The sequence below is a fragment of the Pseudophryne corroboree genome, chromosome 10 (assembly GCF_028390025.1).
Source record: "Pseudophryne corroboree isolate aPseCor3 chromosome 10, aPseCor3.hap2, whole genome shotgun sequence".
Lineage (NCBI taxonomy): Eukaryota > Metazoa > Chordata > Amphibia > Anura > Myobatrachidae > Pseudophryne > Pseudophryne corroboree.
This window is the reverse complement of record NC_086453.1, coordinates 220,826,309-220,848,679: the sequence shown is the minus strand read 5'-3', so window position 1 is coordinate 220,848,679 and position 22,371 is coordinate 220,826,309. Positions and strand designations below refer to the sequence as shown.

General features: G+C 49.0%; 1 protein-coding gene across 2 annotated transcripts in view; it reads right to left on the bottom strand.

The window, feature by feature from the left end:
- The window catches only part of TNFRSF14 (TNF receptor superfamily member 14), a 382,534-nt gene extending 362,597 nt beyond the window's left edge, over positions 1-19,937 (bottom strand). Inside the window, exon 1 of one of the 2 annotated variants that reach the window (XR_010188639.1) lies at positions 19,653-19,937. Coding sequence is in view for 1 of the 2 variants with exons in the window: in XM_063943094.1 (XP_063799164.1) it covers positions 19,653-19,682 (30 nt within the window). In the remaining variant the exon portion in view is untranslated. The remainder of the gene's footprint in view (positions 1-19,652) is intronic. The other variant, XM_063943094.1, reaches the window with a different exon arrangement.
- Positions 19,938-22,371: the final 2,434 nt, after the last annotated feature.

Sequence of the window (22,371 nt, the reverse complement as noted above, 5' to 3'; positions counted from 1 at the left end):
TCTTCTGCCGCCGATTTTTCCGGACCTCTTCGCTCTTCTGGCTCTGTAAGGGGGCCGGCGGCGCGGCTCCGGGACCCATCCAGGCTGGGCCTGTGATCGTCCCTCTGGAGCTAATGTCCAGTAGCCAAGAAGCCCAATCCACTCTGCACGCAGGTGAGTTCGCTTCTTCTCCCCTTAGTCCCTCGATGCAGTGAGCCTGTTGCCAGCAGGTCTCACTGAAAATAACAAACCTAAACTAAAACTTTCACTAAGAAGCTCAGGAGAGCCCCTAGTGTGCACCCTTCTCGTCGGGCACAGAAATCTAACTGAGGCTTGGAGGAGGGTCATAGGGGGAGGAGCCAGTGCACACCAGTTAGTCCTAAAGCTTTCTTTAGATGTGCCCAGTCTCCTGCGGAGCCGCTATTCCCCATGGTCCTTACGGAGTCCCCAGCATCCACTTAGGACGTTAGAGAAATATTGGCTAAAATGACCTTCAGGCTGTGTGTATAAGATGTATATGTAACCTAAATGCATTCTGTGCTTAGACTTAGGTCCCATCGCCATGATATCTCATTATGGTATGCAATTATTCCAAAATACGGAAAAATCCCATATCCAAAATGCCTCTGGTCCCAAGCATTTTGGATAAGGGATACTCAACCTGTATTTGGATATGTAGTGTTCCTTCTAGGCTGTTTCAGCAGGGTGCTGCACCCTGCCCATTTTTGAAATGTGAAAAAGCACCCTGCCCTTTTTCAGTGCACCCTGCAGGACCATAAATCGCCCCCTTGTATACAGAATGTAGCAGTCAGAGTGTATGTTACAATGTTGTCGTCTACTCCTTGCCCACCTCTGAAATTGGAACACAATTTCTATCCTTTAGCCAACTGGATGGCAGAGGAGGCACTGTAAATAACACAGCACTCTGATAAAGAGGGAAAGAACAGGGTAAGCAGTGAGCATGTACTGCTTACAGTATTTCCCTAGTAGAACAGATTTATTTTTTTCCTGTATATTTTAACCCATTGTTTAACTTTTCTCTGTTTTATAACACATAGAAGACTGGACATACACAGTATGTTTCTCAGTACAGATGTTGGGTGTCTTATACTGTATGTATGTATGGGTATATGATTTACTAAGGGCAAATTGTATGTACAAAAATTATAAACATATGCGCTATGCTTTGTGCGCCAAGCGTCACATCAAAAATGTGCCCTTCAAAATAAAAATGTGCCCTCTTCAATGCTCAGCACCCTGCCCTAAAAAAATCCTAGAGTGAACAATAGATATGGGATACTCAACCTGTATCATCAAACCATACTTGCAACCCAGTTTGTTTTTTTAAATAGGTGTTGTGCGCCCAATAAACCGCTATTATAAATTTTCACTTTTGAATATTATGCAATAAGCAATGCGGGGTTGGGTCGGGATTCCGAATCAGATTTTTCTGGCTGCTGCGATTCTTAACGTCAGCATGCCCTAAGAAATACCTGCTGTGCATTTGCTTTTCTTTTGTTTCATTAAAATTTCCAGGCACAGTTTAGAATATGTAAGTGATGTTTAGCAGAGGCGTAACCAGGGTTTTCGGAGCCCAGGGCAAGATGAAGAGTGGCGGCGCCCCCCCCCCCCCCCAAAAAAAAAATCACACACAAAAAGATCTATCTGCGCGCGCCGAAGTCGTGCGTTGGAAAAATGGGCGTGGTCATGCACCGGAAGGGGTGTGGCCAGTGAAAATGGGGCGTGCCAACATGACTATCACCTACCCCCTGTGTCGCCTCTCAGCACACTATCACCTACCCCTTGTGTCGTCTCTCAGCACACCTTCATTCAATTTTTGCACAGTACGCATGCAGTCCCCTTTTTACACAGTGCCAGATACACAATTGCCCCACAGTGCCAGATACACAGTGCCAGATACACAGTGCCCCACAGTGCCAGATACATATTGCCCAACAGTGTCAGATCCAAAGTGACAGATACAGTGCCAGATACATATTGCCCCACAGTGCCAGATACAGTGCCCCACAGTGCCAGACACATATTGCCCCATAGTGCCAGATACAGTGCCCCACAGTGCCAAATACACAGTGCCCACAGTGCCAGATAAACAGTGCCAGATACAGTGCCCCACCACAGTGCGAGATACACAGTGCCAGATACAAGAACCCCCACCCCCCCTCCTGCTGGCTGCTGCTTACTTCAGTCAGGAGGAATCAGTGTCACCGCTGCCGCTGCCCACTGGCCTCTGCTATATGAGGGGAGGAGAGTGCAGCGCAGCGCCTCTCCTGCCCCTCAACGCTCCATGAAGTCCGGTCTCCGGCGGCGGCTATCCTAAATGTGGCTCCGGTTCGTTAGACAATCAGAGCTCGAGGACCGGCAGCCAATCAGGAGCCGGTACGCAAGTTCTGATTGGCTAACGCCGACGGAGACCAGACTGAGAGTAGTGAGCACATTGAGGGGCAGGAGAGACGCTGCGCTCTCCTCCCCTCACATTGCAGCGGGACGGGGGCATGGCAATAGTGGGGGCGGGTGGGCATGATGCCCTGGCCGCCACCGGCGCCCCCCTCTGCTGGGCCTGCCAAGGTGCCCAGGGCACATGCCCCACTCGACCTGCCTTAGTTACGCCTCTGATGATTAGAGAGGTCTAGGCTCACACCTAAAAATAAGATTTTACTTACCGATAAATCTATTTCTCGGAGTCCGTAGTGGATGCTGGGGTTCCTGAAAGGACCATGGGGAATAGCGGCTCCGCAGGAGACAGGGCACAAAAAGTAAAGCTTTTCCAGATCAGGTGGTGTGCACTGGCTCCTCCCCCTATGACCCTCCTCCAGACTCCAGTTAGGTACTGTGCCCGGACGAGCGTACACAATAAGGGAGGATTTTGAATCCCGGGTAAGACTCATACCAGCCACACCAATCACACCGTACAACTTGTGATCTAAACCCAGTTAACAGTATGATAACAGCGGAGCCTCTGAAAGATGGCTTCCTTCAACAATAACCCGAATTAGTTAACAATAACTATGTACAATTATTGCAGATAATCCGCACTTGGGATGGGCGCCCAGCATCCACTACGGACTCCGAGAAATAGATTTATCGGTAAGTAAAATCTTATTTTCTCTATCGTCCTAGTGGATGCTGGGGTTCCTGAAAGGACCATGGGGATTATACCAAAGCTCCCAAACGGGCGGGAGAGTGCGGATGACTCTGCAGCACCGAATGAGAGAACTCCAGGTCCTCCTTAGCCAGAGTATCAAATTTGTAAAATTTTACAAACGTGTTCTCCCCTGACCACGTAGCTGCTCGGCAGAGTTGTAATGCCGAGACCCCTCGGGCAGCCGCCCAAGATGAGCCCACCTTCCTTGTGGAGTGGGCCTTTACAGATTTAGGCTGTGGCAGGCCTGCCACAGAATGTGCAAGTTGGATTGTGCTACAGATCCAACGAGCAATCGTCTGCTTAGACGCAGGAGCACCCATCTTGTTGGGTGCATACAATATAAACAACGAGTCAGATTTTCTGACTCCAGCTGTCCTTGCAATATATATTTTTAATGCTCTGACAACGTCCAGTAACTTGGAGTCCTCCAAGTCACTTGTAGCCGCAGGCACTACAATAGGCTGGTTCAGATGAAATGCTGACACCACCTTAGGGAGAAAATGCGGACGAGTCCGCAGTTCTGCCCTGTCCGAATGGAAAATCAGATATGGGCTTTTGTAAGATAAAGCTGCCAGTTCTGACACTCTCCTGGCCGAAGCCAGGGCTAGAAGCATGGTCACTTTCCATGTGAGATATTTCAAATCCACCTTTTTTAGTGGTTCAAACCAATGAGATTTTAGAAAGTCCAAAACCACATTGAGATCCCACGGTGCCACTGGAGGCACCACAGGAGGCTGTATATGCAGCACTCCCTTAACAAAGGTCTGGACTTCAGGGACTGAAGCCAATTCTTTTTGAAAGAAAATCGACAGGGCCGAAATTTGAACCTTAATAGATCCCAATTTGAGACCCATAGACAATCCTGATTGCAGGAAATGTAGGAATCGACCCAGTTGAAATTCCTCCGTCGGAGCACTCCGATCTTCGCACCACGCAACATATTTTCGCCAAATTCGGTGATAATGTTGCATGGTTACTTCCTTCCTTGCTTTAATCAAAGTAGAAATGACTTCTTCCGGCATGCCTTTTTCCTTTAGGATCCGGCGTTCAACCGCCATGCCGTCAAACGCAGCCGCGGTAAGTCTTGAAACAGACAGGGACCCTGCTGAAGCAAGTCCCTCCTTAGAGGTAGAGGCCACGGATCTTCCGTGATCATCTCTTGAAGTTCCGGGTACCAAGTCCTTCTTGGCCAATCCGGAACCACTAGTATCGTTCTTACGCCTCTTTGCCGTATAATTCTCAATACTTTTGGTATGAGAGGCAGAGGAGGAAACACATACACCGACTGGTACACCCAAGGCGTTACCAGCGCGTCCACAGCTATTGCCTGCGGATCTCTTGACCTGGCGCAATACCTGTCCAGTTTTTTGTTAAGGCGAGACGCCATCATGTCCACCATTGGTCTTTCCCAACGGGTTACCAGCATGTGGAAGACTTCTGGATGAAGTCCCCACTCTCCCGGGTGAAGATCGTGTCTGCTGAGGAAGTCTGCTTCCCAGTTGTCCACTCCCGGGATGAACACCGCTGACAGTGCTATCACATGATTCTCTGCCCAGCGAAGAATCCTTGCAGCTTCTGCCATTGCACTCCTGCTTCTTCTGCCATTGCACTCCTGCCATTGCACTCCTGCTTCTTGGAGGAGGGTCATAGGGGGAGGAGCCAGTGCACACCACCTGATCTGGAAAAGCTTTACTTTTTGTGCCCTGTCTCCTGCGGAGCCGCTATTCCCCATGGTCCTTTCAGGAACCCCAGCATCCACTAGGACGATAGAGAAAATATGAAACTATCAAAATAATTTTTTGTCTGTTGAGAAATACATACTTTAAATTGTAAGGCTGACTACACATGGGCGTTCTCTGCTCCCCCCCCCCAAAAAAAAAAAACACTCAAAAAGAACTATGTGCGCGCACGGAAGGCGTGCGTTGGAAGTGGTGTGGCCACTGAAAATGGGGCGTGCCAACATGACTATCACCTACCCCCTGTGTCGCCTCTCAGCACACTATCACCTACCCCTTGTGTCGTCTCTCAGCACACCTTCATTCAATTTTTGCACAGTACGCATGCAGAGTCCCATTTTTACACAGTACCAGATACACAGTGCCCCACAGTGCCAGATACACATTGCCCCACAGTGCCAGATACACATTGCCCCACAGTGCCAGATACATATTGCACCAGTGTCAGATCCACAGTGACAGATACAGTGCCAGATACATATTGCCCCACAGTGACAAATACAGTGCCCCACAGTGCCAGATAAATATTGCCCCACAGTGTCAGATACAGTGCCCCACAGTGCCAGATACATATTGCCCCACAGTGACAGTTACAGTGCCTCACAGTGCCAAATACACAGTGCCCGACAGTGCCAGATACACAGTGCCCCACAGTGCCAGATACACAGTGCCCCACCACAGTGCCAGATACATATTGCCCCACAGTGCCAGATAGTGCCCCCCATTGCCAGATACAGTGCCCCACAGTGCCAGATACATATTGCCCCACAGTGCCAGATACAGTGTCCCACAGTGCCAGATACATAGTGCCCCAGTGTCAGATCCACAGTGCTAGATACACAGTGCCAGATACAAGAACCACCCCCCACCCCCACCCCTCGCCTCGCCTCCCGCTGGCTGCTGCTTACTTCAGTCAGGAGGAATCAGTGTCAACGCTGCCGCTGCCCACTGGCCTCTGCTATGTGAGGGGAGGAGAGTGCAGCGCAGCGCCTCTCCTGCCCCTCAACGCTCCATGAAGTCCGGTCTCCGGCAGCGGCTATCCTAAATGTGGCTCCGGTTCATTAGCCAATCAGAGCTCGAGGACCAGCAGCCAATCAGGAGCCGGTCCGCAAGCTCTGATTGGCTAACGCCGCCGGAGACCAGACAGAGTAGTGAGCACATTGAGGGGCAGGAGAGACGCTGCGCTCTCCTCCCCTCACATTGCAGCGGGACGGGGGCATGGCAATAGTGGGGGCAGGTGGGCATGATGCCCTGGCCGGCGCCCCCCTCTGCTGGGCCTGCCAAGGCGCCCAGGGCACGTGCCCCACTCGCCCTGCTTTAGTTACGCCTCTGATGTTTTGAGAGGTCTAGGCTCACACCTAAAAAACGAGTTTTATGGTAAGAACTTACCTTTGTTAAAACTCTTTCTGCAACGTACACTGAGCTCCACAAGGATTGGACAATGGGGTGTAGAGTAGGATCTTGATCCGAGGCACTAACAGGCTCAAAGCTTTGACTGTTCCCAGAATGCACAGCGCCGCCTCCTATATCACCCCGCCTCCCAGCACAGGAGCTCAGTTTTTAGTTAACCGACTATCAATCGACAATCACTCGCAAGAAATCACAGTTCCTGTCAAATGAGATCACAGCAGCAAACAATAGGCCAGCTCAACTTTTCCGCACAGTGGAGATGCTTTGCAAGCCAGCATGCCTGCAGACTGATGAGACCCTTTCCCAAGCAAGATGCAACGAGTTTGCAAACTTCTTTGCAGATAAAATATCCACCATCCGGGCTGGAATATCCACAGTGCCATCAAAGGAGAGCCAAACTACAAAGCCTGCCAATATAAGCTACCTGCCTTCATGGACCAGCTTTGACCCAGTGGATGTAAAGGACACTGCTGAAATTGCTCGGATTTTGCGTCCCACCACCTGTGGTCTGGACCCAGCCTCAACCAAGCTTCTAATAGGTTGTACGGATATAATCGGTCCTGTCTTTGCAAAAATTGTTCAATGCTCTTTGCAGACAGGCATTTTTCCTGGACCCCTAAAGGAAGCAATTGTTAGACCACTTCTTAAAAAACCTAATTTAGATCCCGACTGCATGTCCAACTACAGACCGGTGTCAAACCTTCCTTTCCTAGGAAAGGTTATTGAGAAAGTGGTTGCAAATCAACTGGAAACTCGCCTGACAACCCATGATATTTATGATCCATTTCAATCAGGATTCAGGAGAAGACATAGCACTGAAACAGCCCTGGTGTGTGTGTTAAATGATCTTCTGATGGCAAAAGACAGAGGTGACTGTTCAATATTAATCCTTCTGGATCTCTCGGCAGCATTTGATACCGTGGACCACGGGCTTCTGATTGAGCGACTGATACACTTCTGTGGTCTGGATGGCACAGTCCTAAACTGGTTCAAATCATTTCTCACAGGCAGGTCACAGAGAGTATCATCTGGATTATACTCATCACCACCAGTGCCATTGCCATGTGGTGTCCCACAAGGTTCTATACTATCCCCCATGCTTTTTGCAGTATACATGCTCCCATTGGGCGAAATAATCAGGCGCCATGGCCTGGTCTACCACTGCTATGCAGATGATACACAACTGTACTTGTCCTTTGCTCCGGGCACTGATAACCCAGTAGCAACCCTGAATGGCTGTCTAGCTGAACTACAGGAGTGGATGAGCGCCAGTTGGCTGCGACTGAACCCGGATAAAACAGAGGTCCTTATAATACGACCGCAACATCAAAGGACAAGACTGCAGCATAGCCAACCAACTGGACTTACACTCGGGGATTCAGAATTACAGACCAGTGATCATGTGCGGAATCTTGGCGTTGTCCTGGATGATGGCTTGACACTTAAACATCAGATATCAGCCACAATCAAATCCTCATTCTTTCACCTGAGGAACATAGCCAGAATCAAGCACTTAATTCCCTCAGATGATATGCCAAAAGTCATACATGCATTTGTATCATCTCGATTAGACTACTGTAATGCCCTCTACCTTGGTCTACCAGCAAAAGAATTGCAACGCTTACAGCTGGTGCAAAACACAGCTGCCAGGCTGTTAACCAACCAGCCCCGTTCCAGCCACATAACACCCATCCTCTACTCCCTTCACTGGCTGCCTGTAAGATGGCGAATCCTCTTCAAGATTGGCTTACTGAGTTTCAAAGCATTACACGACCAAGGCCCAAGGTACCTGAAACAGCTTCTGATCCCATACTGCCCCACTCGATTACTGCGATCTGTAGATGAAGGACTTTTAGCAGTACCTAGAATCTACCGTAATTCATCTGGGGGTCGAGCTTTTAGTCATGCGGCTCCGACTCTATGGAACTCACTTCCCCGCACAGTGCGAGAGGCCCCAACTATAGAATCCTTCAAAAGTAGACTCAAGACTTTCCTGTTTACTCAAGCATTTCCATAGTGTCTCTTTTAGTATCTTCATGCTTCTGTATTTTATGAAAAATGTACTTCATTATTTTTCTGTACTATATTATGCTGTGTATCTGTTAAGCGCCTTGAGTCCTATTGGAGAAAGAGCGCTATATAAATAAAATTATTATTATTATTATTATTAACCAGCCCAATGCAGTAGCAGGAAAAGAGACAACAACAGTTAGTAGCCACATACACCACACTCTCACGACAAGAGAAGTGTCAGCGGCTAATGCCATACCAACCCAAAGAAGCTAAGTGCATCAGGGTGGGCGCCTTGTGGAGCCCAGTGTACCTCGCAGAAAGAGTTTTAACAAAGGTAAGTTCTTACCATAAAACTCGTTTTCTGCTGCGGGGTACACTGGGCTCCACAAGGATTGGACAATGGGGATGTCCTAAAGCAGTTCCTTATGGGAGGGGACGCACTGTAGCGGGCATAAGAACCCGGCGTCCAAAGGAAGCATCCTGGGAAGCGGCAGTATCGAAGGCATAGAACCTTATGAACGTGTTCCCGGAAGACCACGTAGCCGCCTTGCACAATTGTTCAAGGGTCGCACCACGTTGGGCCGCCCAAGAAGGTCCAACAGACCGAGTAGAATGGGCCTTAATGTGAACAGGAGCAGAGAGACCAGCAATCACCATTCTAATCCATCTGGCCAGGGTCTGCTTGTGAGCAGGCCAGCCACGTTTGTGAAATCCAAAGAAAACAAAGAGAGAATCAGATTTTCGGATAGAAGCAGTTCTCTTCACATAGATATGGAGAGCCCGTACCACATCCAAAGACCGCTCTTTGGGAGACAAATCAGGAGAGACAAAGGCCGGAACCACAATCTCCTGATTAAGGTGAAACGAAGAAACCACCTTAGGTAAATATCCGGGACGAGTCCTAAGAACCGCCCGATCACGGTGAAAAATCAGATATGGGGAACTACAAGAAAAGGCACCCAGATCCGACACTCTTCTAGCAGAGGCAAAAGCCAGCAAGAACACCACCTTAAGGGAACGCCACTTAAGGTCAGCTGAACCAAGGGGTTCACGGGAGGCTCCTGCAATGCCTCCAAAACCACCGACAAGTCCAAAGGAGCCACAGGCGGGACATATACGCAACACACCCTGAGTGAAAGTATGAACATCAGGCAAAGTCCCAATTTTTCTCTGAAACCACACCAACAAGGCAGAAATATGAACCTTTAGGGAGGCCAGACGCAGGCCCAACTCTAGGCCTTGCTGCAGAAAAGCCAAAAGCTTGGCTGTACTAAACTTGGAAGCGTCATAGTTGTTAGATGCGCACCAAACAAAGTAGGAATGCTAGACCCTATGGTAAATCCGAGCAGAAGCCGGTTTCCGGGCCCGCAACATAGTTTTAATGACCTCTTCAGAAAAACCCTTAGCCCTCAAGACGGAAGCTTCAAGAGCCACGCCGTCAAAGACAGCCGGGCTAGGTCCTGGTAGACACAGGGGCCCTGAACGAGGAGGTCTGGGCGTTGTGGAAGTAGAAATGGACGTTCTGACGATAGGCCCTGAGGGTCTGAGAACCAGGGCCGTCTGGGCCACGCCGGAGCTATGAGAAGCAGATTTCCTTTTTCTTGCTTGAACTTCCGAATTACCCTGGGCAGGAGTGAAACCGGAGGGAACACATACGGCAGCCGAAACCTCCACGGCACCGCCAGCGCATCCACGAATGCTGCTTGAGGATCCCATGTCCTTGCTCTGAAGACCGGAACCTTGTGATTGTGTCGAGACGCCATCAGATCCACGTCTGGAAGACCCCACTTTTCCACGAGGAGTTGAAACACTTCTGGATGGAGGCCCCACTCGCCGGCATGCACGTCCTGACGACTGAGAAAGTCTGCTTCCCAATTCAGGACTCCCGGAATGAATATCGCCAATATGGCCGGTAGATGGCGTTCTGCCCAACGTAGAATCCGTGAGACTTCTTTCATTGCCAAACGGCTTCGAGTGCCGCCTTGATGATTTATGTAAGCCACTGTGGTGGCGTTGTCCAACTGTACTTGAACAGGACGGTTCTGAATTAAATGCTGGGCCAGGTTCAACGCATTGAAGACCGCCCGCAATTCCAGAATGTTGATCGAGAGGAGAGATTCTTCCTTGGTCCACCGACCCTGAAGGGAGTATTGCTCCAGTACCGCGCCCCAACCTCTTAGACTGGCATCTGTCGTCAACAGGACCCAGTTGGATATCCAGAAGGGACGACCACTGCACAATTGTTGGTCCCGGAGCCACCAGTGTAGCGACAGATGGACCTCCGGAGTCAAGAAGATCATTTGAGATCTGATCCGGTGAGGCAGGCTGTCCCACTTGGCTAGAATCAGCCTCTGGAGGGGGCGAGAATGGATTGAGCATACGCCACCGTGTCGAATGCTGATACCATTAGGCCCAGCACCTGCATTGCCGAATGTATCGACACTTGCGGACGAGAAATGAACCAACGAATCCTGTCCTGAAGCTTCAGGACTTTCTCCTGAGACAAGAACAACCTCTGGTTGTGAGTGTCCAACAACGCTCCCAGGTGCACCATGCTCTGAGCAGGGACCAGGGAGGATTTCTTCCAGTTGATGAGCCACCCGTGGGCTTGTAGAAACCGGACCGTCATATCCAGATGACGTAGGAGAAGATCTGGGGAATTTGCCAGGATTAACAAGTCGTCCAGATACGGCAGTATCCTGACCCCTTGACGGCGGAGTACCACCGTCATCACCGCCATGACATTGGTGAAGACTCGCGGAGCCGTTGTTAAACCAAAAGGTAATGCCCGAAACTGGTAATGTAGGTTGCCAATAGCGAACCTCAGGTATTGTTGATGTGACACTGCTATAGGAATATGCAGGTAAGCATCCTGTATGTCCAGGGTGACCATGTAGTCCCCAGGTTCCAAGGCCAGAACTATAGAGCGAAGGGTTTCCATACGGAACTTGGAAACCTTCACAAACCTGTTCAATGCCTTGAGGTTGAGAATGGGCCGGGAGGACCCATTCGGTTTCGGGACTAGAAACAGCGGAGAATAGTACCCCCGGCCCCTCTGAGCAAAAGGCACCTGTACTACGACTCCTGTATCCAGGAGGGTCTGTACCACCGAGTGTAGAGTTTTTGCCTTTGTCTGGTCCAAAGGGACGTCTGTCTGGCAAAATCGATGAGGGGGTCGGTATTTGAAGGCTATGGCGTAACCTCGAGTGACGACTTCTCGTACCCAGGCATCTGAAGTGGTCTTCAACCATTCCTGGGTATACCCTAGAAGCCGCCCCCCCACCCTGGGATCCCCCAGGGGGAGGCCCGCCCCATCATGCGGCAGGCTTATCGGTCTTGGCAGCTGGCTGATGGGCAGCCCAGGCTCTTTTGGGCTTCGGCTTACCAGGTTTGGTAGTGCAGGCCTGCTTATGGTGCGCCTGACCTTTTGCTTTACCTGAAGGACGAAAGGGGCGAAAGGACGTACCTTAGCCTTCGACACAGAAGGAGCGGTATTAGGCAGACAGGCAGTTTTGGCAGTAGCCAAGTCAGCCACAATCTTATTTAAGTCCTCCCCAAACAGAATATCTCCCTTGAAAGGGAGTACCTCCAGGGTTTTTCTAGAGTCCAGATCCACAGACCAGGATCTCAGCCACAATATCCGGCGAGCCAGGACTGACGTAGTAGAGGCCTTGGCTGCAAGGATACCGGCATCAGAAGCCACCTCTTTAATATATCGAGAAGCTGTGACAATATATGACAAGCATTGTCTAGCATGGTCAGAAGAGATTTCAGCTTCTAACTCCAAGGCCCATGCTTCAATAGCCTCTGCAGCCCATGTAGCTGCAATAGTGGGCCTTTGTGCAGCACCCGTGAGGGTGTAAATCGCTTTCAGACAACCCTCCACACGTTTATCCGTAGGCTCTTTTAGAGACGTGACGATAGTGACAGGTAGAGCTGAGGAAACCACCATCCTAGCCACATGTGAGTCCACTGGAGGAGGCGTTTCCCAGTTTTTAGACAGCTCTGGCGAGAGGGGATAGCGAGCCAGCATCTTCTTTTGAGGCACAAACTTCGTACCCGGGTTTTCCCAGGGTTCCTGACGTATATCCACTAGGTGGTCAGAGTGAGGTAAACCTTGCTTAACCACCTTCTGACGCTTGAACCTATCTGGTTTCTTAGGAGGCTCGGGATCATCCATAATCTGCAGAATTAACTAAATAGCCTCCAAAAGATCAGGAACATCCAACTGTGAACTACCCTCCCCATCAGCCGTATCTGAGTCAGAACCTGAGGGGTCAGTATAGGTGCCGTCTTCATCAGACGAGGTGTCAGTGACAGCAGTGGATTGTGAGGAGATAAGCGCTCGCTTAGAGGACCTCTTGGACTCAGGCGAGCGTTGGTCAGACTTTTTAGTAGTCAGGGACTAGTTCAACTTCTTTAATTGAGCAGATAAATGTCCGCCCACGGCGGGTTAGCTGCAGGGACCACATACAGTTGTACCGGCATTGGAGGTCCCATAGGGTGAGTTAGTTTATGAACTAGCGTATGCAGAAGCGTGGAAAAAGCGGCCCACGGTGGGTCAGTATGTGCCTCCATTGCCACAGTCCCACTGGGGGGGGCAAGGAGCCCCCAGAACCAGAGCCCACAGCTGCTATATACTCCTCATATGGCCCCGTGGCTTCAGCAACACCGGCAGTGTGTGCAGCCCCAGAACCGTTACCCTCAGAAGCAGACATGATATAAATTGCAGTATGAGGTTAATACAGTACAATTATCAACAGCACTATACCTCTAAACCCAAACCCCTGCACAGTGTAGTCAGCACTAGCAGAGATAAAGGAGAGATATGGTGACAAAATCACAGAGAAAAATACGTAATACAGTATATCTTTGTGAAAATCCTATATTAGGCCACACACACTACTGAGCCTCATTTTGACTTGTTTTAAGGACATTACATCAAAGTTGGATCAGCCTCTAGTGTGTTTTTCCACTTTAATTTTGAGGGTGACTCCAAATCCAGACCTCCATGGATTAATAAATTTGATTTCCATTGATAATTTTTGTTGTCAGCACATTCAACTACGTAAAGAACAAAGTATTTAATAAGAATATTTCATTCATTCAGATCTAGGATGCGTTATTTTAGTGTTCCCTTTATTTTTTTGAGCAGTGTATATCACAGGGTAATTGTACTATAAAACCCTGACTAAGGGGGTAATTCCAAGTTGATCGCAGCAGGATTTTTGATAGCAATTGGGCAAAACGATGTGCACTGCAGGGGAGGCAGATATAACATGTGCAGAAAGAGTTAGATTTGGGTCGGTTATTTTATTTCTGTGCAGGGTAAATACTGGCTGCTTTATTTTTACACTGCAAATTAGATTGCAGATTGAACACACCCCACCCAAATCTAACTCTCTCTGCACATGTTATATCTGCCTCCCCTGCAGTGCACATGGTTTTGCCCAATTGCTAACAAAAATCCTGCTGCGATCAACTTGGAATTACCCCCTAAATGCACTCTTTCTTAACTATCACTGTCTAAAAAGGCAGGTAGAATACTTAAGTGTCATGTAAAGGCACAGCGCTGACAACCAGGCGGCTTTACATAGGAGGATTTGCCCAAGCAGTCCCAGGAATAGTGAGCTGAGGGATAATGGCGCCGCAGACACTGACAGGGAGTGAGGAAAAGACAGATATGCAGCTCCAGGGCGGGAACACTTGCTAGAAATGGCGCCCTGGCGCTGGGGAAGGGGCTTCAGGTCTAAGCCTTATCCCCTCTGCTGGCAAAACCATCGGGTACTGTGGGCGATATAAGAATTGGTTTCGAGAGAAAACCTGACCTGCGCCCATGCCCTGGTGATCTAGTGGGATCGCCTGTACTGCCACAGTGTCCACCGCCAGTGCGCGCGGCCCGCCTCCCAATGACCGCGCCGGATCGCGATAAAGACCGGGTCCCGCAAGTGGGACCCACTTACCACCTCCCGAAGCGCGGCCACGCGATCCTGGAGAGCACCAGCCGTGTGTGTCTAACGTGAAGAAAACCGGAGCCTCCGCTGTAGGTACCCGGCAACCAGGGCTCGGGAGTGTACAGCGCAGCTGAGGGGGGGCTGGAGCTGCAGCAGTGAATGTCACAAGACATTTACCACCGCTGCTGCCCTTGAAGTCTTCACTTTTTACCTTAGAAAAAGCTTTTCTTGGGGCTGCTTGGAGCAGCCCCTCTGTTAAGTGCCTGCTTACTGCAGCACCAACTGACAAAACTGAGCTCCTGTGCTGGGAGGCGGGGTGATATAGGAGGCGGCGCTGTGCATTCTGGGAACAGTCAAAGCTTTGAGCCTGTTGGTGCCTCGGATCAAGATCCTACTCTACACCCCATTGTCCAATCCTTGTGGAACCCAGTGTACCCCGCAGCAGAAACATGAAACTATCAAAATAAATTTTTTGTCTGTTGAGAAATACATACTTTAAATTGTAAGGCTGACTACACATGGGCGTTCTCTGCTTCACCTGAGGAACATCGCTACGTGCAGCATTTCAATGGCGTAGGCAATATAAACAAAAACTAAACTGGGTTAATTGTTATTCTGTAGAAATGGAGACTGATGAGTATTTAAAGTCAAACATAGGGACATGATTCAGAGTTGTGCGGATGCCGATATTTATGGTGTTGAGCAATTATAGGTATATACTGCACATGCGTATTAGTCACACTGCGCATGCGCAGAGGTATCTCGGCCATGTCACTCACAGTGACGTTTTATTCGCAAAACGATTGACCGGCAGAGACCATTTGGGTGAGGTAACAGGGAGTGGTGGCAAAAACGCAGACGAGACGCGACTGGTTTAAGGTTGTTTCTCAGGCTGAGACTGCGATCCCACAAGCAGAAATCATGGCACCTGCTTCACGGTTTAAAGGTTTGCACACCTGTGAGCGTGGAAATACATTTCCAGGTGGCTACAGCATTAGCATATTTTCGCAGCACAGCTGCATACAGCTTTGCACCTGCAAATGCATTAGTGTACACCTCTGAATCAAGCTTTGTTCAGCCACTATGTGCACTTTTCTTTAGGGCGTATGTGTGACTTTTTGTGCTGCACATTTTTTTTCAAGGGGGAGGTTGCAAGCGACATCGCAAGACCCGTTCTGCACATGGGCAGAATGGGTCTTTTGCATGTGCAACCCGCAAATCATTTGTACATAGGGGGTCATTCCGACCCGATCGCTCACTGCAGTTTATCACAGCGCAGCGATCGGGTCGGAACTGCGCATGCGTCGGAGTGTGCCGGCGAATGCCGGACGGCCGAAGGCCATCGGTCCCTAGCGATCGCCTCTGTCTGATTGACAGGCAGAGGCGGTCGCTGGGCAGGAGGGGGCGGCACGGCGGTGTTTGGCCGCCGTTTTAGAGGTGCGGTCCGGCCAACGCAGGCGTGGCAGGACCATGCGGGGGGCGGACAGCAGCGGCTGCGTGACATCACACGCAGCAGCTGCAACCAGGGGCAGTGACGAGCAACTCCCGGCCATCCGCAGGAGCTGCGCTGGCCGGGAGTTACTCAACAAGTACAAAAGCATCGCCAATTTCAGATATAGTGTTGTCCGTTGAAGGACTAATCAATTGGTATGCACAAGTGGACTCTGGGCCTGATTCAGAGTACTATGCAAACTCCAATGTTTAGAATATTGGTGGAGGATCTGTACCGCACATGCGATAGTATTCTACTGTGAGATGTCTCATAGTTCCCCAAAGCTGCAGCCTGACTGACAGGCTGCTGCCATTTGGGGCTGGCTTGCAATAGACAGCATTCCCAAAAATGGAGGTGTGTCTTCCCCGTTTTCAGGCAGTGCAGAAGTCAGGGTCTGCGCCTTCAGATGCAGATTTCCTGCCCACAGCTACAGAGCTGCAACAGCCAATCTGAGTAGCCTCAGGCTCACTCAGATGGCTGAAAGTTTCACAGAGTGATCGGACCTTAGGACACAGCAGCGGATCACAGAAGAGACTATAAACACTAGATGCCTCCTACTGCATTAGCATATTACAATAACACTGCTACGTCCAAAGACACAGCAGTGATGTGACCTGCGTTCATCTCTGAATCGGGCCCTCTGTTCGTCTGCTTAAACAGATGTCAATATCTTTCTATGGAATACGTGCAGTATGTGGAAATCCATGATATCCATCCGCATTGTCATTTGCCTCTGACTGTATTAAATGTAATATGCCTGCAGCATTGTGTAGCATTTTTATTACTCACAATGAAGCCACACCATCAGTCATATTTCAGCAATATGTGACGCAGGAAGGGGATGGAGCTGCAGCTGCAGACTTGCTAGTGAGACAGTCTGAATAGGTTATAAAAAGCTGCATTTTGTGATTTTATTAGTGTCCAACTCTGAATATCGGATCTGCAAAGTGTGTACCCAGCTTAAAAATCCTGACCCCCCCAATCCGACTGTCGCAAGGGCATTTAAAATGGTTTATCAAGTGCAGGGACCGACAACAAAGCAAACACGGCAACACAGTACTGAAACTGAGGCAAGTTTGGACGCATTTGCGTCCAAATTATTAGAAGTAATAGAGAAACATAGAAACATAGGCCCTCATTCCGAGTTGTTCGCTCGCAAGCGGATTTTAGCAGATTTGCTCATGCTATGCCGCCGCCTACTGGGAGTGAATCTTAGCATCTTAAAATTGCGAACGATGTATTCGCAATATTGTGATTACACACCTCGTAGCAGTTTCTGAGTAGCTTCAGACTTACTCGGCATCTGCGATCATTTCAGTGCTTGTCGTTCCTGGTTTGACGTCACAAACACACCCAGCGTTCGCCCAGACACTCCTCCGTTTCTCCGGCCACTCCTGCGTTTTTTCCGGAAACGGTAGCGTTTTTTCCCACACGCCCATAAAACGGCCTGTTTCCGCCCAGTAACACCCATTTTCTGTCAATCAATACCGCCAGAACGATGAAAAAGCCGTGAGTAAAATTCCTAACTGCATAGCAAATTTACTTGGCGCAGTCGCAGTGCGGACATTGCGCATGCGCATTAAGCGGAAAATCGCTGCGATGCGAAGATTTTTACCGAGCGAACAACTCGGAATGAGGGCCATAGAATTTGACGGCAGATAAGAACCACTTGGCCCATCTAGTCTGCCCCTTTTTTATCCTTTAGGTAATCTCAACCCTTTTTAAAAAAAAGCTTTTACTAAAAAACTGCAATTTTGTGCATATGCATGTTAAAAATGTTATCACAAGATGCCTGCAGGTCACATTTGTGCCAATCAGAAACAGTTATCTAGTGCTGGTGTCCTTCATCATCATGTGCATACTTTTACACTTATCCTCATTGAAATAATATTTCCAAGCACATACTGTATGTGTCACTGTGTGGGTTTGCATATATTTGCAAATATGCAAACACCTCTCCATCATAAGCCGGTATAAATGTCAGATCCAAGAAAATGTGAACATGCAGCACGTATCATATATGATTAACCTCCCACATTGTCTGTGAGACTCCTGGAATATAGGAGACATTCTGCTACCCAGAGAGGGTAGGGAAAGATCACAGAACTGTGAAGACTCGTCACAACACAGGACTGCACTCGAGCAGTGAGATGCCTTAACCCCCATATGAACTGATGGGGTGATATTAAATTGGGGGGCTTTTGTGCATGTCATACTCAGATAGACAGGGTCTAGCCGCACATAGCGGCTAAACCATCTAAAGTCCTGGTTAGCGTGTCCAAACAACAGTATGGGAGCCCAAAACCAGGACTTTTTCCCAATTTGTGCTAAGGAGGCTGCTAGCAGAAATCACACTATTGTGCCTGTCGGCAGATACAACTGGATAGCTGCTGTCAGGTGTGCGTACTAAAGCGTGCCGCAGAAACAAGTGAATCACCCCCATTGATTAGTCCTTTCTTTTTGCAGTTAAATAAAAAAAAAAGATTTTCACTAATTTACCTACAATCTGAAATGCTTCCATGGATCACTAACACATATGTCCTGGAGAAATATTAAAACACCTGAAAAACAAACAAGCAATTGAAATTCATTTTTAACATTTTAAACAAACCCAAATTATTGAGCGCACTGGTGGGAATGCCAACATTAACTCTTATTTGCCCTATTTTTATTTTACACATCTATTAACGTGCAAAAATATGCGCGCAAGTGTTTACAAAATTGTTACAAAAATAAGCACCTTCTATTTTATGTACAGACGTGTCCTTGGCTAGCGTTTTTGCACTATATGGCTTGAGGAACCTGGCACAAACTAGATGCTCCGCCATGGGTAGCGATTCGCACTTTTACCTATATTTTGAGTCTTATTGTAGCAACATACAAAACCCACTCACCGTGCACCAGGCACACCAGCTTAGTACTTTTCACAGAGGAATTAGTATAAAGTGGTACAGTAAGCATACTGATATGTGGTGCAAGGCATAGCACGGTCACTGGCACCAGACTTTTGTCTTTCACCTATTTCACCCAGATTAGCAACTGAGTTGCACATATTGGCACAGGCAATGCCAAAGTCTGTAGTCAGTGTGCCCGTGCACTGCACTTTTCTAGCAGGGATGTGGTATAGAAGATCTACAATGTCTAAGTCGACAGTAATTAGGTCGACTCCATATGGTTAACGTGGACAAAATGTCGACCTATGAAAGTTTGACACTCAAAAAGGTTGACACAGGAAATGGTCGACACAGGAAATGGTCGACACAAAAAAAAGGGTTGACAGAATTTAATTACATTTTTTTGAGTGAGAGCACAAGAAACCCGAAGTAGTGTAACGCGGCCCCCTGCTTGGCTCGTACTGCGGTCAGGTTACTATTCCCAGTTGTAGTCCATGTGGATGGTAAAGTATGAAAAAGGTGTAAAATATGGGGGGGGGGGACTTAAAAAGTTGTTGACATGTGTCTACCATATGTATTAACCATTGCAATGTGTACCATTTGAACCTGTCCACCTATGTGTCAACCTTTTCCAGTGTTGACCTTTCATTTTGCCAACCTTTTGTCAGTGTTGACCTAATGCATGTCAACAAGACTGTCGACCTAGACATTGTCGCTCTATACACTGGAACCCTTGTAGCAGAAACTTGTATTTTAAAGTTCTCTCTCTCAATTGTATGGTAAATATAGAGAGTAGGAAATGCTCTGCAATGGACACATGCTGTGTGACACGACAACAATTAGAAACAGAGTAAATAACCCCGGGCGGCCGGGCCGCGGGCAGGAGTGGCAGCACCAGGAGGAGGACCCGCCCTTATTGTACAATATTTAAGTACAGATATAGCAGCAGCACAGCCGCGGGACAGACGGGTGCACGGGCTATATATATATAAATTCACAGAGGACACTCACCCAGTACAGACTTCTTATCAGGAAATTCATTTTGGCGTTAATCCAAGTCCATAATGCCGTCAGTACATTCCCTCATGCTGAGTGAATGGTCTATACATGGTCTGCTCCGGCCTAGTTCTACACATCACACACTCACACATCGCCCCAGGGATACACTAACCGGGAACCGATCCGCCGATTTCCTCGTACTACAGAAATTACAGGACTATCCCATATTCTGCGGCGCCCCTACTGGCTTTGTTTGAAAGTACTTTCACTTTCTGTTTAGTTAATAGTAATATTAAACGCTTTTCTCTGACGTCCTAGTGGATGCTGGGGACTCCGAAAGGACCATGGGGAATAGCGGCTCCGCAGGAGACTGGGCACAAAAGTAAAAGCTTTAGGACTACCTGGTGTGCACTGGCTCCTCCCCCTATGACCCTCCTCCAAGCCTCAGTTAGATTTTTGTGCCCGAACGAGAAGGGTGCTCACTAGGTGGCTCTCCTGAGCTGCTTAGTAAAAAAGTTTAAGTATAGGTTTTTTATTTTCAGTGAATCCTGCTGGCAACAGGTTCACTGCACCGAGGGACTAAGGGGAGAAGAAGCGAACTCACCTGCGTGCAGAGTGGATTGGGCTTCTTAGGCTACTGGACATTAGCTCCAGAGGGACGATCACAGGCCCAGCCATGGATGGGTCCCAGAGCCGCGCCGCCGGCCCCCTTACAGAGCCAGAAGACTGAAGAGGTCCGGAAAATCGGCGGCAGAAGACGTCCTGTCTTCAATAAGGTAGCGCACAGCACCGCAGCTGTGCGCCATTGCTCTCAGCACACTTCACACTCCGGTCACTGAGGGTGCAGGGCGCTGGGGGGGGGGCGCCCTGAGACGCAATAAAAACACCTTATATGGCAAAAAATACATCACATATAGCTCCTGGGCTATATGGATGCATTTAACCCCTGCCAATTTTTCCTTAAAAAAGCGGGAGAAAGGCCGCCGAGAAGGGGGCGGAGCCTATCTCCTCAGCACACTGGCGCCATTTTTCCTCACAGCTCCGTTGGAGGGAAGCTCCCTGACTCTCCCCTGCAGTCCTGCACTACAGAAACAGGGTAAAACAAGAGAGGGGGGGCACTAATTTGGCAGATAAATCTATACAGCAGCTATATAAGGGAAAAACACTTATATAAGGTTATCCCTGTATATATATAGCGCTCTGGTGTGTGCTGGCAAACTCTCCCTCTGTCTCCCCAAAGGGCTAGTGGGGTCCTGTCCTCTATCAGAGCATTCCCTGTGTGTGTGCTGTGTGTCGGTACGTTGTGTCGACATGTATGAGGAGGAAAATGGTATGGAGGCGGAGCAATTGCCTGTAATAGTGATGTCACCCCCTAGGGAGTCGACACCTGACTGGATGGTCTTATGGAAGGAATTACGTGAAGACTGTTGACGACATGAGACAGCCGGCAAATCAGTTATTACCTGTACAGGCGTCTCAAACACCGTCAGGGGCTCTAAAGCGCCCGTTACCTCAGATGGTCGACACAGACCCAGACACGGACACTGACTCCAGTGTCGACGGTGAGGAAACAAACGGATTTTCCAGTAGGGCCACACGTTACATGATCACAGCAATGAAGGAGGTTTTGAACATTTCTGATACTACAAGTACCACAAAAAAGGGTATTATGTGGGGTGTGAAAAAACTACCCGTAGTTTTTCCTGAATCAGATGAATTAAATGAGGTGTGTGATGAAGCGTGGGTTTCCCCCGATAAAAAACTGCTAATTTCTAAAAAATTATTGGCATTATACCCTTTCCCGCCAGAGGTTAGGGCGCGTTGGGAAACACCCCCTAGGGTAGATAAGGCGCTCACACGCTTATCAAAACAAGTGGCGTTACTGTCTCCTGATACGGCCGCCCTCAAGGAACCAGCTGATAGGAAGCTGGAAAATATCCTAAAAAGTATATACACACATACTGGTATTATACTGCGACCAGCAATCGCCTCAGCCTAGATGTGCAGTGCTGGGGTGGCTTGGTCGGATTCCCTGACTGAAAATATTGATACCCTGGACAGGGACAGTATATTATTGACTCTAGAGCATTTAAAGGATGCATTTCTATATATGCGAGATGCACAGAGGGATATTTGCACTCTGGCATCAAGAGTAAGTGCGCTGTCCATTTCTGCCAGAAGAGGGTTATGGACGCGACAGTGGTCAGGTGATGCGGATTCCAAACGGCATATGGAAGTATTGCCGTATAAAGGGGAGGAGTTATTTGGGGTCGGTCTATCGGACCTGGTGGCCACGGCAACGGCTGGGAAATCCACCTTTTTACCCCAGGTCACCTCTCAGCAGAAAAAGACACCGTCTTTTCAGGCTCAGTCCTTTCGTCCCCATAAGGGTAAGCGGGCAAAAGGCCACTCATATCTGCCCCGGGGCAGAGGAAGGGGAAAAAGACTGCAGCAGGCAGCCTCTTCCCAGGAACAGAAGCCCTCCCCCGCTTCTACCAAGTCCTCAGCATGACGCTGGGGCCTTACAAGCGGACTCAGGCACGGTGGGGGCCAGTCTCAAGAATTTCAGCGCGCAGTGTGCACACTCGCAAGTGGACCCCTGGATCCTGCAGGTAGTATCTCAGGGGTACAAATTGGAATTCGAGACGTCTCCCCCTCGCCGGTTCCTGAAGTCTGCTTTACCAACGTCTCCCTCCGACAGGGAGGCGGTATTGGAAGCCATTCACAAGCT